At 56.5% G+C, this 14,929-nt stretch overlaps 1 protein-coding gene across 4 annotated transcripts in view; it reads left to right on the forward strand.

The window, feature by feature from the left end:
• Positions 1-14,929, forward strand: part of CACNA2D2 (calcium voltage-gated channel auxiliary subunit alpha2delta 2) — a gene marked incomplete at both ends in the record, with an annotated part of 137,355 nt that overhangs the window by 93,735 nt on the left and 28,691 nt on the right. For all 4 annotated transcript variants that reach the window (XM_082847670.1, XM_082847671.1, XM_082847672.1 and 1 more), the window contains one exon: positions 12,617-12,676. In XM_082847670.1, the coding sequence (XP_082703796.1) occupies positions 12,617-12,676 (60 nt within the window). The remainder of the gene's footprint in view (positions 1-12,616; positions 12,677-14,929) is intronic.

Consider the following 14,929-nt stretch of genomic DNA (forward strand, 5'->3'; position numbering starts at 1 on the left):
GGTGCAGAGGTGATGGGGCAGGTGGTGATGGTGGTGATCACAAGGAGATGTGAGATGCTAGCGGAGGTACCACAGTGGAGTGATGGCCATACTAGTGACGGTTGTGGTGGTGGTGGAGGTAATGTTGATAGTGGAGTCAGTGGTAGATGGTGATGGTGGTAGAAGTGACAGTAATGGTGTTGGTGACTGTGATGATGGGGATGAAGGTAGCGATGGTGGAGCTACTGGTGATGGTGGTGACGGTGATGGGAGTAACACTGCTGATTGGTGATGGGAGTCCCACTGGGGATGACAATGGTAATGGTGATGGGAATAACTTTGGCAATGATGATGGGAGTGGTGCCAGGGTGATAAAAATAATGTTGGCAGTAGTGATAGGGGTCGCAGTGGTGGTGATGATGGAATAATGTTGGCAGTGGTGATGAGGAATGTTGGCGGTAGTCATGGGAATGTTGATGGTGGTTAAGTGGGGATCAGTGGTGATGATGGAGGTAATGGTGATGGTAGTGCTGAGAGAAACACTCTGGTGGGGGCAGAGGTAACGGTGGTGATGGAGATGGGGTTACAGGGCTGTCAAGGCTTCCAGTGGAGTATCTCTCGTGGGAGAGTCCACCAGGCAGCCCTGTCCCACATGTGGGCTGTGCCCTAGCTGGAGGCAGGACGCAGTGGGGCTTGCTTGATTCTCCTTTTCGTTTAACCTCCAGTGAGCACAGCCTTCTGGGTAATGAGATGCAAATTGACAGAAAAGACAATGAGCCAGCCTGCGGCCCGTAGGGCAGCTTTTAGAGTCAGGCTGATTGCCTCCGTGCCAATTTGCATGGCATTAGCTGTACACACCTCCTCCAATGGGCTCGTGCATTTCATCAGAGGTCATCTGGATTGTTGCATTCGACAACAGGTGGTGACCTGTGATCCAGACCAGGGCCAGGGGCAAGGCCACTCTGACCCTGACCTGACAGAGCTCCAGGGTGTGGCACCAAGAAATCTGGGCCTGTAGGAAAGTCCAGTGGATGAGGGACTTCATGGTCAGCAAGGGATGACCATGGTTCCATCTGGGTATGTGCTGCGAAGGTGACAAACAGGCCTCAGGCAAAAGAGAGGCCTGGCCCTGGCTTGGGATGCCTCAGTACAGGTCCAGGCTCTGCCTGGACTAACTGGCACCATCACCTGGGCAGTCCCTCCGGGCATTGGCTCCCCCACTGTGCAGTAGGGGCCCCAGCCTCATTGTCTCCACATTGAAGGTGATGATCATCAAGCTAGGCCCCTGAAAATCCCGGCCCAACTGCCCTGGGGTCCCTGCTGCAAGGTGAGCCTGGGGCCCCTTCCCTGCTGCCCTTGCTCTCTGGCCCCTGCAACCTCTCTGACCCAGTGCAACCCAAGGCTTCACCCCATACCCTCCCCCAGGACAAATGACAGTGGGACCAGGGGCTCTTTCCCTCTGCCCTCCACCTCCAGCCCTGCCACTGCCCCCTCAGGCACATCCCCGTGCCCCTCTGGGCCCGCCTCCCTCCTCACTGTCCCACTGCCTCTCCCCCCGAGGTTGGGCCTAATCAGAGCTAATCAGAAAATTATGAGCTGCCTGATTACTGATTAGATTCCTAATGTTAATAGAGTCGAGAAGGGCCCGCTCAGGCTGTGTTTTAGGAAAAAGTATAAAAATAACATCAAGGGAAGGGAGCATGGCAGCTGGGCAAGGGCTTGGGCTCTGCTATCCTCACAGGCAGGGGCTCAGGCTCTGCTGTTCTAGTTGGTGGGGGGCGCTCAGGCTCTCAGGTGGAAATACATTTCATAGCAGGAAGGCCTCCTAGCACCCTTAAATTCTGCCAGTGAAGTCGCCACCCCAGGCAGCTCTTCCTGCAGAAGCCTTTATCAAGTTCTGTGCTCAGGACAGTGAGACTGAATTGTAGTGGGAAGATAGGGAAGACCCTACTGATGGTATATCACATGAGAGCAGGGCCGTGCCTGTACCGCTCACGGACCTACTCATGCCTAACACAGGCCAGGCACACAGTAGGTGCTTAATAAACATTTGTTGACAGGAAAGAAGGAAGGTCACATCAAAGCCTTCTCACTGGAACTACCGCCCTCCCATGGTGGGGCATAGAGGCATCCGAGAAGGCTTCCTGGAGGACGATGTTGGAGCACATCAGGAGAACGCACTCATCTGGGGCCCAGGCAGGGGGTGCTGAACTCCCCAGGGACCCAACTCCTGGCTGACCTGGCCAGATGAGGGGCCTATGTCCATCACTCCCTAGACTCTTACTCCAACAGGGCCCCTATGGCTTCTGCTTCAATACCACCTCATCACTGACTTGGCAGCAGCTGGGTGGGACTGGTAGATAACATTTTCATGAGGTCCAGAGTGGAGTCGGAGTCCCAGAGAGCAGACGTCAGCATTTCAGACCCCTGAGGCAACCCCTTGGCCCCTCAACATGGTGTGCCCAGTGTGACCCATACTTAGACTCAGCCTCACCCTGCCCTCACTTTTATCTCTGCACCACCTTGGATCCCTGTGCTCTGTCAGTGCTGCTTCTGGCCTGGTCTATGAGTCTCCATCCCAGGGAAGTCCAGGGCCTCCAAGACGGCAGGTCCCTAAGGGCACCTCCTGATCCACCCCCCCACCCCACTGGCCATGGTAGAAGCCTGTGCCCAGCTCTGCGGCCACACCAATCCAAGAATCAAGTCCGTGCCCTCTAGAGACCGCATCTGGGAGGGAGTCAGATGCAACAGTGATGGAGACACCACAGGGGATTCTGGAAACCCAGCCTGGCAAGGGCACCAGGCATCCTGGAAGAGGTAGATGGGCACTGACTCCTAACGGATGAGGTGGAGCTGCCAGGGGAGGGGGCAGGAAGGGCAGTCCAGGTTCAGGGCACAGCACAAATAAGTATAGGGAACCTCAGCATGGCAGGTGGGCAGAGTTCAAGGTCAGCATGGTGGGGGTGACGAGTTTGGTGGGACCAGGCCACACAGGGCCCTGTAAAGGATGGCAACAGGAAAGGGAAGAGTGGTCAGGGCATCTAGGAAGCGCTGGTTGGGGACACAGGGGTCTGTGTGGGAGGCCTGAAGGTGTGAGGGCCTGGGGCAGATGAGCTCATGCCAAGCAGCTCGGGTGGGAGTGTGAAATTGGGTTGGAGCAGGGAAGGGGGGTGTTCTGGAGAGGTCTGGTCTGGAAGGGAGAAAGGAGGCACAGGAATAGGGGGCTTTGGAGGGGAGCAGCTTCTAAGGGGTGACCTTAGGGAAGGGACAGCCCAGCTTGGATGGGGTTGGTTGAGTAGGACACTGAAATGGGACCTTGGTCTCCTCCTGGGGCAGGGCAGGGCTGGGCTGAAGGCCAGGCCAGGGTGCTGGGGGGCAGTGGACAAAGGTCGTGCTGAGGAGCGTGACAGTCAATTGGCATGAGCTTCAGAGGGGAAGAGGTCAAGCCAAGGTCAGAAGGCCCAAGAGAAAAGCTGAGGTTAAGGGGAGCAGTCAGTAGGCCCCTGGGGTGAAGCTGAGGGGAGGGAAGGGGCAACCCACTCCCTGGGACTGTATCTCCAGTTTCGTGGGTGAGTCTACATCCTGTCTTCTGTCCATACCTTATTCACATCTCCACAGCCCTGGGAGGGCCGGGTGGGCTTCTGGTGCCTATTATGGACTTGAGAAGCTGAGGTCCAGAGAGAAGAGGTTAATGCTTCCCAAAGTACATGCTGGGCCAGTCACCAAGCCCTAGGAGCTCGGGCCTCCCAAGTGGCAGGGGCATTGTCACACACAGGCACACACACACCCATGCCCACACATGTGTGTCTCTAGAACATGGCCTGATGAGGGGAAAGGACGTGTTCCGTGGTACACTTAGACAAATGACGTGTTGCCTGCTCCTCTATCTCAAGAGTGGCCAACAGCCCTGGGCCTGATACCTTCACGTGATGCTCTCTGTGTGTTTTTTAAAAGGGTGAAAAGGAAAGAAACTTTGGTGAATTACACCAAAGAGGGAGGAAGACAGAAAAAACTGGCAAATTTATGAGAAATTTCACCTGGGTCACCAGGGACTGGTTCACTATGGAGATGTGCAGGTTTCATGCTGGGAACTGAGGAGGTGCCCGCTGGATTGGCGGCTTCTGACCCTGAGGGACTGTGCTGAGCAGGGCAGTGCCTTGGAAGGAGTCCCAGCAGCCTTGGAGTCCACATGGCCCAGCCCTTGGCTCGGGCTCCTCAAGGCCAAGGTGCCTCCCTATGGCAGGGCTCCGGGGCCACAGCCCAAACACGGACCTGATGCGGTACGTGGACTTACTGGCTTATCGCTCATCAAGGAACCTCTCAAAGGTGCCCAATGGGGGACCCAGGAGCAGCAGCAGTGACCTGGCAGGGCAGGGCCCCAAGAGCCGGGCCTGTCCTACTGCCCTCAGCATGAGGCCGTGCATGGCCACATGCATCCCCTCCTGAAGCAGCCTGATGCCAGAGTTGAAATCTCCTGAGAGAGGACTTCATCTGTGGCTCCTGAGAACTGCTCTGTAAATTCAGGCTGGCCCTTGCGAATGTCCTGCCCAGCCTCCAGAGCCCCTTTCCTCACCCCTTGCCCTGTAGACACGTTTTTGTATTGACCACGGTTCCTGTTGAAAGCTAAAGTGTCCATTGAAGCCAGTGGAATTTCTGTCATCACCTGAGTGTGGCTTCACCTCCTTTCCTTCCTGGGAAGGAGCATCTCAGAGCACATGGCTTTCCTTTTCCTGATGTGAAAATGTCCACTTTGGGGTTACATACCAGTAATAGGACAGAGTGGATTTTTTAAAAGTCCTCCCATGGCAAAATATAAGCTAGCAGCTGCCCTTGGTTGAGCAGAATGATCCTGTCTGGTCTGAAATTCAAGCCTCTGGACACCAGGTTCCCCAGCTGCATCTCCATCTTCATCACAAGCCACCCCTCACTTCTTCATATTTTTCCTGGGAAATTAAAACACAGGCTGCCCCTTGCAGGCAGGGACAGAGGGGGCACAGGAATCGATAACCAAGGCCAGGGTGCCCACAGGGAGCAAGCAAGCCCAGGCCCGGGGCTGGAGAGATGGGTGCCCCTTCCAGAGGGGACCAACTCGAATGAGTTTTTCCCTGTTACATGTATTCTGACCTTTTTTTTTTTTAAGAAAAAATTCCATTTTACTAATTTTTTTATCAACTCGTGGAGAACACGTGTGGCTGGTGAGGGAAAAGGTCAGGGAGCCTGTCGCTGCTAACAACAGCGTGGGCCTCACGTGATGGCTCCCCCCTCCACCAGGCGCCCTTTGCAGCTAGGAGTGTTTGTTGTTTTCCCTGCAGTTTCGGTTGCTAGAATTTTGGTCCGGGTTTTGGGTGTTTGTTTGTTTGTTTTTCATCTGTTCCGGTGGTTGTTTCATCTTTAAGCTGGAAGCACGGTTAATACAGAAAGCGTAGGTCCGATGTGTTGTGGGACAGGAGCCAGGTGTGTCCTGTGTGGATGGTTGCAGGAAGGGGGTGAAAGAAGGGACTTTGGAGAGAAGGGGTGGAGAAGGCGGGAGGGCTCACCAGAAGGCTGAGTGCTGGTGCTGCCCAGGAGGTGCCAGTGTCGGCAGCACATTTGACCGGAAGGCAAAGCCACCAACCTCTTCATCACCTGCCATACAAAAGTCATGGGTCCTGTCAGCCTGCTCTGCCCACACTGGTGCACTTCTCTTCACCCCTCAGAACCCAGCAAAATGGGGATCAGGACAGGACCGCCTTCAGAAGGTTGTGGTGAGTGAGGTTGTGCCCATAAAGCTCTGAGCAGTCAGAGGCATCAGGATACCCATCGCTCACATAGCAGGCACTGTCTGCCCACACGTGCACCTTCCCCAGGCACAAGTTGTGCAAGAACAGGGCCAAGTTAGGATTCTCCTGGTCCCTGACCATGGGTGAACCTGCTTGAAGAAGGCAGTAGACAGACAGACAAACACCCATTCAGGCTGAGGTGGCAGGAAGAATGGACCCACAGGGCCAGGACTCCTCACTTGCCTGTGCATCTTGCCCTATTGTCAGCCCTGGGGCTCCAGTGCCTTCCTTGCTGAACTGCATCTTGCTTCATTATTATGCAGATATTTTGATTATGCAGATATGTTTTTTAGACAGCTTGAAATATGTATATTATTTACTCATTAGACCATAACTGCTCTGAAAATTGGAAATCTGCATTTAGTATCTATCAGTACACAATACAGAGTTAATACAGGGCCCACAGGTGGGGAGGGAAGCAAGGTGGCAGTGGTGGCAGTGCTGTGCTGGGCAGGGGCTTCTGGGCACCCTGGTGCTTACCCCTTCCCAGGGACTGGGTCCAGTGACACCAAGGATGGGGGGGATTGGCTCAGAGCAGCATCTGAGAGTCCAGTTACTGATCCCCTCTCCTGGGGAAAGGGCAAAGGAACCACTCTGGGAAGCAGGTAAGGAACACCTGAGCCCAACCAGCCACGCCCCACCTGGCCAGACCTGATCCTTCCCTGGAACATTCGGCATCCAACACTGCTGGTAGGCCTACTGATGCCCCCTCCACCACTTCCTCACCAGGAGCCTGGGGCAGTGGCACTAATGCTCAGTCCCCTTACAGAACGGGGAACAAAAGAATCCACCTCTTGGGCTTCCCTGGTGGCGCAGTGGTTGAGAGTCCGCCTGCCGATGCAGGGGACACGGGTTCGTGCTCCAGTCCGGGAGGATCCCACATGCCGCAGAGTGGCTGGGCACGTGAGCCATGGCCGCTGAGCCTGCACGTCCAGAGCCTGTGCTCCGCAAAGGGAGAGGCCACAGCAGTGAGAGGCCCGCGTACCGCAAAAAAAAAAAAAAAAAAACCACCTCTTAGGTGTCTTGCTAGGGGTGGGGTGGGGAGGGTGAGGAAGAGGTACAGTCTTCCACCTGCCGTTGGATTAACTGCACCAGTCAGCTCAGGGTAATTACAGGGGCAGTGTCTGGTATCATCCTGTCATCATTACCTTCTTTGCAACCCTCTGGCGGTGTTCTTGGGGCACCTACTTGGTGCTAGGACTTTATTCTGGGCTTGCTGCCCCCAACCTCTACCTCAGAGCCCCCATCACAGCTTCTGCCAGGCTCAGCCCCCATTGGCACATATCTCAATATCCTGTGCCTCATGGGTTCAGGGCCTTTTATCCTAAGCCTCTCATAACCTCTTGGAAGAGAAAGTAGCTATAACCAATTAAGACCAAAAAACTCATTCAATCTTTCCCTCTGGGCTGCACAAAACAAATCCCGTTTGATGGGTAGTTACTCCCCAGACCCTTTCAGGCTAGGCGAGCACTGTGGAGGGGGGGGGGCCTCCAGGTGAGGGGGATGAAGGGAGGAGGCCAAGGAGAAGTGGGGTCACCAACCTGGGGGGAGGAGTGGACCTCAAAGAGGATGGAGTGGAGAAGCCTGAGGGCTCCAACCCACCAGGCCCAAGCCCCGCTCCTCCAGAGGGGGGCCTTATCCTCCAGGTGTTGGCCTCTGAGAGGCAGCCACAGTGGCCTCAGGTCCCTTATCTTAGGTCATGGTCTATCTCAGCTCCAGAGCAATTGAGAGACTTTGAACTTAGTGAAATTCAAAGGTGTCTGTAGAGGGGGCTGCTCCCCCAGGGGAGCTTTGTCCACAGCCCAGTCCTCCTCTTTCTTGCCCTTTCCCGTAAGAACAGTTTCCGGAGCTGAGGGAAATTGATTGTTAAGTGAAACTCTCTGATAATTGCCTCTGAAATGCCCGCTGTTATCGTAATTGACTTAGCCGTGAGCAGCCCTGCTCAGCAGTCCCACCACAGTTCCCTCCAACGCCTTGGCCGTGATGGAGACATCGCAGGCCAGGCAAGCCACCATCAGCAACTTCGTAGCATCACCTTCATAGGCAGCCCTCACGCTCCAGGATGTAATGAAGAAAAAGTCTCAGAGAGGTTAAACCACACACCTAGGGTCACACAGCTGACCAGGCAGGTCCAGACTCAAGCCTTTACCCAGGTTCAGAGACATTCTGACTTTGATTTATCAGATGTTCATTGTGTACCTACTACGTGCCAGGGGCCAGGTTACTGTAAACTTGATAGCTGCCAGATACAGTGCCCACCAAGCTCAGCTCAAGGGGAAAAGCAGAGGGTTCTCTAAGTTCCATGATGGGGAGAGATGGGAGCCTGCCATGGATCAGGAAGTGGTTAGGAGGAGAATGGGGTCTAAGCTAACGCCTCAAGGGTGAGGGAATGAAACAGGCTGGAGGAGTCTGGGCAGGAGTGCACAAGGAGGGAGCAGAATGCACAGGGGCCTGGTAGCAGGAGAGCCAGAGACTGCAGGTGGCTCAGAGCAGAGCCCAGACCCCGAGCAGGGAGCTGGTCCCAGGGAACAGGTATTCAGGGTCAGGGATGGGAACAGAGCACATCTCCCCCAGACAGGCAGGAGCCCTGAGATGAAGTGAGCCATGTTCCCACTGCTGCCCCTGCCCTGCTAGGAGTCTTTGTAGGTTCTCCCTTTACTTCTGGATCTCAGTGTCCTTCCCCATCCTGTCTCCCCCAGGCCATCAGGAGGACTTGGGGGAGGTGGGAGGGAAGCGCAAGGAGGATGAACCTCGGGGCAGGGCAGAGGCAGAGGCAGGGCTGTGAGCAGTCTCCCAGCCAGCCCCGAGCAGGCCTGACTGTTGTGGGCTCTGTGAAGACAGGAGCACAAGTCTGAGTGCCTGGCAGAGGGGAGGGGAGCCCATGGACAGGACAAGGGCAATAGGAGGCTTCCAGAAGAGGTGACAGTCTGATAGCACTGACTGAGATGATGGGGAGCACATCCCAAGCAGAAAGAGTGGATGCCAGGAAGGCCCAGAGGTGGGCAAAAGGCTTGTGTGCTTAGAGCCAGCAAGTGAAACACCAGGGCACTGGGCTTTATGGACAGCTACTGGCAGTTGGAGCAAGGGGGCTGCCAAGAACCTAACTACCCTCTGCGTGGGTAAGGTTACTACTTCTAATTTATAGGCAGGAAATTGAGAGCTGGAGGGGGAAGCTGGGGTCTGAACCCAAGGCTCCAGGGTCCAAGCTCTGATCCCCACCTGGGGCCCCTCGTGCGTGCCATGTGTATTCCCGTCCTCTTCCCTCTCACCCTCAGGCCTGAGAGACCGCGTGCAGCCACAGCCTGCCCCATCCACCACCCCCCCGTTCAGCTGCCTCAGCCCTTCCTCCCGCACCACCAGGCCTGTGGATTTAGCAGTTTCCACACGTCCGGTGCCTGGGGACGGACTGATTGATCTGTAACACCGAAAAAATAATAATGGCTTGATCATTACTGAGGATTAAAAGTAATCCTTTCGCTGTGGCTATTGCAACTCCGTTATTCACGAGTCAGCGGGCTGACCTGGGCCTTTGAGCCCATGGGACTCCATGAGTTCAAGGAGGCTGGAGGCTGGGGCCCTCCCTCCCTGGTCTCCCTCACCTTGGCCACTAGGCTAGCGAGCCTGAGGGGCCATCAGCCCCCATGTTCCTGAGGCCTGTGAATCCCAGGGTCAGACCTAAGTCCTGAAGGGTGAAGGAGCTGGTATCCGCTGGCCAGCGGGGGAGGTAGGGGCTGGAGAGGACAGCTCCTCAAGGCCATGGCCCAGTTTGGAGACTTCAACTAGTGTCTGTTTGGTGTTTGCAACCCTATCAACCGTGTGGCTTTTCTGTGGCAAGGGACCTGATCCGGTTGTTCCCACATGTGTCCCAGCCTCATCGTCCATGAAGTGGCAATGGCTCCAGGCCCACTCTGAGAAGGGTCTGGATCCCTGGGAAGGTGTTGGGCCACTGGGCAAGGAAAAGGGGTATCCAGTGACTGCCTGAGACTCACCCCTCGAGATGCAGCCCCAGGGGATGTTCCCTGGGCTCCCACACTCCATTCCAGGCCTGGTGCCGAGCTCGCATGGTCAGTGCTCCATTAACAGGAGTGACAAGTGTTGTTAACCGTGTGTGTCACACAGTAATGTCCTCTGCGGAAGGGCACTGCCAGCTTGTGAATCAGGACCCATCAGGGGGTCGGGCTCGGGTGGGGGTGTTTGTGGTTTAGGCTGAGAGGAGGACCCAGGATGGAAAGGGAGGGGCAGGAGTTGGGCACAGGGGGGCTCCTGGGGCCTTAGGAAAGCCCCAGGATCCACATTTTGAAGGCTGCAGCTGCTGTGTGGAGAAGGATGACGAAGAGCAAGAGAGGACGCAGGAGCCTGGGCCGGGGATGATCAGTAAGGTGGTGTGAAGAACACTAAGGGTGGGATGTAGGGGCAGTAGTCACAGGGTGGAGGGGCTCATTCTAAGAGGGGGTGTTGTAATCTCTTGTGGGCCTAAGGGTTACCCCAGAAAGGTATCCAGGAGCTCAGGAGGGGCCAGGATTGGAGGCAAGACCTGAGAGCCATCTGGGAGAAGAGAGACCTATGGTTCCTGAAGCTGGATTATTGAGGTAGGGCCCACCCAAGCAGTCACTGCAGTAACAGGTGGGCAGAGGACAAAACCTGCAAAAAAGACGGGTGGGGGTGGCAGGAGGGTCTCAGCAATGTGAAGTGAGGGAGTTTGACTTTCCCACCCTGCCCCCAGGTCCCCCAGCCTCATAGCCTTCCCAGCATTCAGTGCTTTTGCCCTGAGGAGGAGGGGGAGCCAGGCCCAGCGGGAGTAGGGATAGCTCTGCACAGCCCTTCTAACAGCCAGAGGTGGCATCCTGCCCAGCGAGTGGAGGCTGCGGCTCTACAGGGAGTCCCACCAGGCCCCCACCACACTGTTCCACGCTAGAAGGGAGGAAAAGCTGGTCTCCCATTTCCCCCGATGGGCAGCTGCCAGGCTTTATTTTAGAATTTCCCCTCTTGGGCCCACGAGCCATCAGGCCTGGACTGATGGATGGGAGTGTTTGTCTTGAATAACAAGGGGGCAGGGCCCTCTGAGTGGGGGCTAGAGGCCAGAAGGCAGGACCCTACTGCTCCACTCATGGGGTCAAATAGGGCGGGGAGTTGGGGACCAGAGCCCCTTCCACACCAAGAGCTACTCTTTTCCTCCCCAGGCATGGTGGGCCCTGTGGAGCATACCTTCGGACTTTGGTCATGGGTTGGGCAAGGCAAATTTGGTGGTGAGGGCCCCAGCCCAACCCAGAGCCCCTCTGTGACCTTAGGCAGGCTGCTCACCACCTCTGTGCTGGGTACCTTCATCTGAGGAGGACATGTCAAGCACGTTGTGAATGGTGACAGGTACATGTGATGTGTCCCTGGCCTGGGGGAGGGCTTGGATGCAGCAGATGATCAGTTCAGGGTGACAGTCATCATTATGATGAACAGGACTTCACTGCACTCAGCTCTGCAGGAGGCCCTAGAGGGCCAGGCTCAGTCCTGTCCTCAGGAGCCTCAAAACTTCCTAAAGGGGGACTTCCGTGGTGGCGCAGTGGTTATGAATCCGCCTGCCAATGCAGGGTACAAGGGTTTGAGCCCTGGTCCGGGAAGATCCCACATTCTGCAGAGCAGCTAAGCCCGTGCACCACAACTACTGAGCCTGCGTGCCACAACTACTGAAGCCTGTGTGCCTAGAGCCCGTGCTCCACAACAAGAGAAGCCATCGCCATGAGGAGCCCGTGCACCGCAACAAAGAGTAGCCCCCGCTCGCTGCAACTAGAGAAAGCCCGCACGCAGCAATGAAGACCCAACGCAGCCCAAAATAAAAATTAATTAATTAATTAATTTTAAAAAAAGACTTCCTAAAGGGACAGGATCTACGGAGGCACAAAGTAAGAATCTCTGGGTCAGGATTCAGGCCCAAAGGGTAGCGAGTTTCCAGCACCTCCTCCAGGAAGCCTTCCCTGACCTCCCAAGTTCCCACAACGCTGAGCTTCCCAAAGCACCTCAGCTAGTCCTGCCCTAGTTATTCTGCCTGGTTATGTCTGTTTTCTCCTCTGAACTGTGGGAGGGCAGGGCTGGCTCTGCCATATCTCCACACATCAGCACAGTCTGGCACTAGGTGTATTGGGTAACAAGGTGTGGGATGGACAGACGCAGCTGTGCTCACAGGCACAGGGGCCTCAGTGGAGGAGGCCACAGGAACCAGCACCAAAGGATGGACCAGGCTTGTGCGGACAGAAGGCTTAGAGAGGCCTGCTGGGAGGGGGCTCAGGAAGCCAGGACAGGGACAGTGGGGACAGGCCTGGGTGGGCAGAGGTGGGCTGTGGGCACCTCCTTCTGGGCCCTGAGCAAGCTGGGGGCAAAGGTGCATCAGCGAGGCACTGTGTCACTTGTGGCATTTCCTCTTTGGCTGGGGAAGGCCTTCCTCTTGACGCTGGGGTAACACTGGTTTGTAGCTAGTAGAGAGTGTCAGTGGGCTTGGCTCCAGGGCCTGGGTCTTAATATGCCTCAGGGGTCCCCCTGCCTTCCTGTGGGCAGGAAATGTGGCTGAGCTGAAGTCCAGGGAGTCCCATGGAGATGCCACTCAGGTCTGTGCAGGCTTCACCTTTCCTGTGGGAGCCCGATGTGGGTGGGGGAAGGGCCCACAGAGCAAGCTGGAGAATGTCTGGGATCAAGGAATCTCTGAGAGTCTGGCACGATGTCCAGGGAGTCCCTGAGCCAGTCTGGCCCCAGGGACTGCTGGGGATGGAGAAGGCTTTGGGCTGGGCACAGACCTTCCTCATTCTCTGACCTCCCTGTGCTCTGTCCCTCAGAGATTGGCTGACGCTGCAGAGAACTTCCAGAAGGCCCACCGCTGGCAGGACAACATCAAGGTAAGAACTGCAGTGCCCTCCCCAGCCCCTAGGACCTGCCCACCCGCAGCAAGGGTGGATGTGCATGCAGGGGAAGAGGGAGAGGGAGGCTGCCCAGACCCACTGGAAGGGCACCAAGGGCTCTGTGGGGTGGAGCCGGGAACCTTTGCCCAATGTTCAGCAAACATTTGAGGCTCCCCTTGGTGCTGGGACACAGGGTGCAGATATGAACCTCTCATTCCACTCCCAGCTCCCAGAGGAGCTATGGAGTCCCCCATGAGCACATAGGCTGCTCTGAAATGATGCTGCCCAAAAGTTGGCATCCCCTTGGTGGTTAAGGAGGTGCACAGACTCCTTGGACAGCCCCTGGGGCAGAGAGGCCTCTTGACTCCAGGACTTCCCAGACTTTAATACACTGACCTGAAAGAGATGCTGGGGGAAAGGGACCCTATCCCCTTCCCAGACTTCCCCGAGCAGCAGCCTGTCTTCCAGAAGGCTGCCAGGCTGGGATCAGGGACCAGGCTGTCACAGCCACTAAATCCTCTCCTTCCGCCAGCAAAGCTCAGAAGGGGCTCAGGCGTGGAGCACGTGGCGGCGTGAGAAGCTGGGAGCAGGACTCTTTTTGAGGACAGAAGGGCCCAGAATGTGGGGGAGGGAAGGAAAGCCTCATTGATCCCCAGCCTCACACCCAGGTGGCTCACATATTCAGGCAGCTTGTGTTTGATTTGGGCAAGACTGGACACACCTGCACCTTTCCTGTCAAACGATAACAGTAAACCAGAAGAGAGACTGAGGCAGCGTTCCTCCCAGACTCAGGAAACCCCCGATGCCAAGGATGACGGAACCCTCGGGGACCAGACCAGTTGGCAGGGCTCGCTGTGTCCTCCACAGCCGCTCAGGCATGTGGGCCACGCCTCCCAGTGGTCTCTGTGCTAAATGCAGGGAGAGGCACCAAGAGCTGCCCCCTGGCACCCAGGGGCCAATAAGGGGGACGGGGGAGGCCTTGACTCACTCCACCTCTGAGCCTGGCACCTCTAGGAGGCAGGAGGGATTATTATCCCTACTTAACTGATGAGAACCCTGAGGCACAGAGTGGTTAGACCTACCTGAGGTCACCTGTTGGGGGCAGAGTCTCACAGCTGTGCCATCAGGTGCCAGGGGGTGCATGCCTATGATGCAGGTCCCCTAAACCTGTTCCTTCTCCCCAGTCCCCATCCCCCCAGGCCACCCTGAGCGCACACCATAGCACTCTTCCTTTGCTGCCTGGTGGGTGCTGGGTGCTGCCCTCAGGGAGCTCACATGGAGTTGTGGGTAACAGATGATTGTTTACAGTGAACACATTAATGAACTAACGACTCCCTGGACCGATCCTCCCTCCCTGGGAGCTGGGGGCTGGGCTTTTTCTCGCTCCCCATTCCAGCACTACAAACCCATCCCTGGGCCACCGTGCCTCCTCAGCCTCTTGATCAGAAATACACACAGCAGCCTCCATTTACACTCCCTGGCCACTTGGATGTGCCCCCACCTGCAAATAACCTCACCCTGGCGACTCCCTGCAATGCCCAGCCTGAGCCTGCGCTCAAGGCCCCAGGATCTGGCTGTCCCTGCCTCTCTCGTCACCCTGCCTCCTCCCTCCCCTCCTCCTGTGCTCCAGCCGCACCGAACACCTCACTCCAGGCCCATTCTTGATCTCTCCACCCAGAATGCCCTCCGTTCCTCCTTTTTTTTTTTTTTTTTTTTTTACGGTACACGGGCCTCTCACGGACGCGCAGCCTCAGCGGCCATGGCTCACGGGCCCAGCCGCTCCGCAGCATGCGGGATCCTCCCGGACCGGGGCACGAACCCGTGTCCCCTGCACCAGCAGGCGGACTCTCAACCACTGCGCCACTAGGGAAGCCCCCGTTCCTCCTTTTGAAGCCCAGCTTGTCTTACCTCTTCCCAGTGAGGCTGCTCCTGCTCCCCAGCCCATCAGCCCCTCCACCTTCTGGGAATCCAGAACCCTTGGCTCCCGCTCTGTCCCTTCTTTTGTTTCTGATGTATCTGCTTCCTCCCCTCCCCACCCAGGACAGACACGCAGAGCAGGCACAGGAGAGGGAATGAAGGAATCAGGAAATAAGGGAATGAAAGCCCTCGGCCTGGCTTTCTCTCCCTCCCAGTGTAGGCCCCAAACAGGAAGACGAAGAGGCTGCCTCGGCCCCAAACCTGTTTTTTCTCCCTGACTCTGCAGAAAACCCAAGATTTCCAAGGACCATCCTACTGGACCCCTGACCCCTG

Source organism: Leucopleurus acutus (assembly GCF_964270905.1).
Source record: "Leucopleurus acutus genome assembly, chromosome: 10".
NCBI lineage: Eukaryota > Metazoa > Chordata > Mammalia > Artiodactyla > Delphinidae > Leucopleurus > Leucopleurus acutus.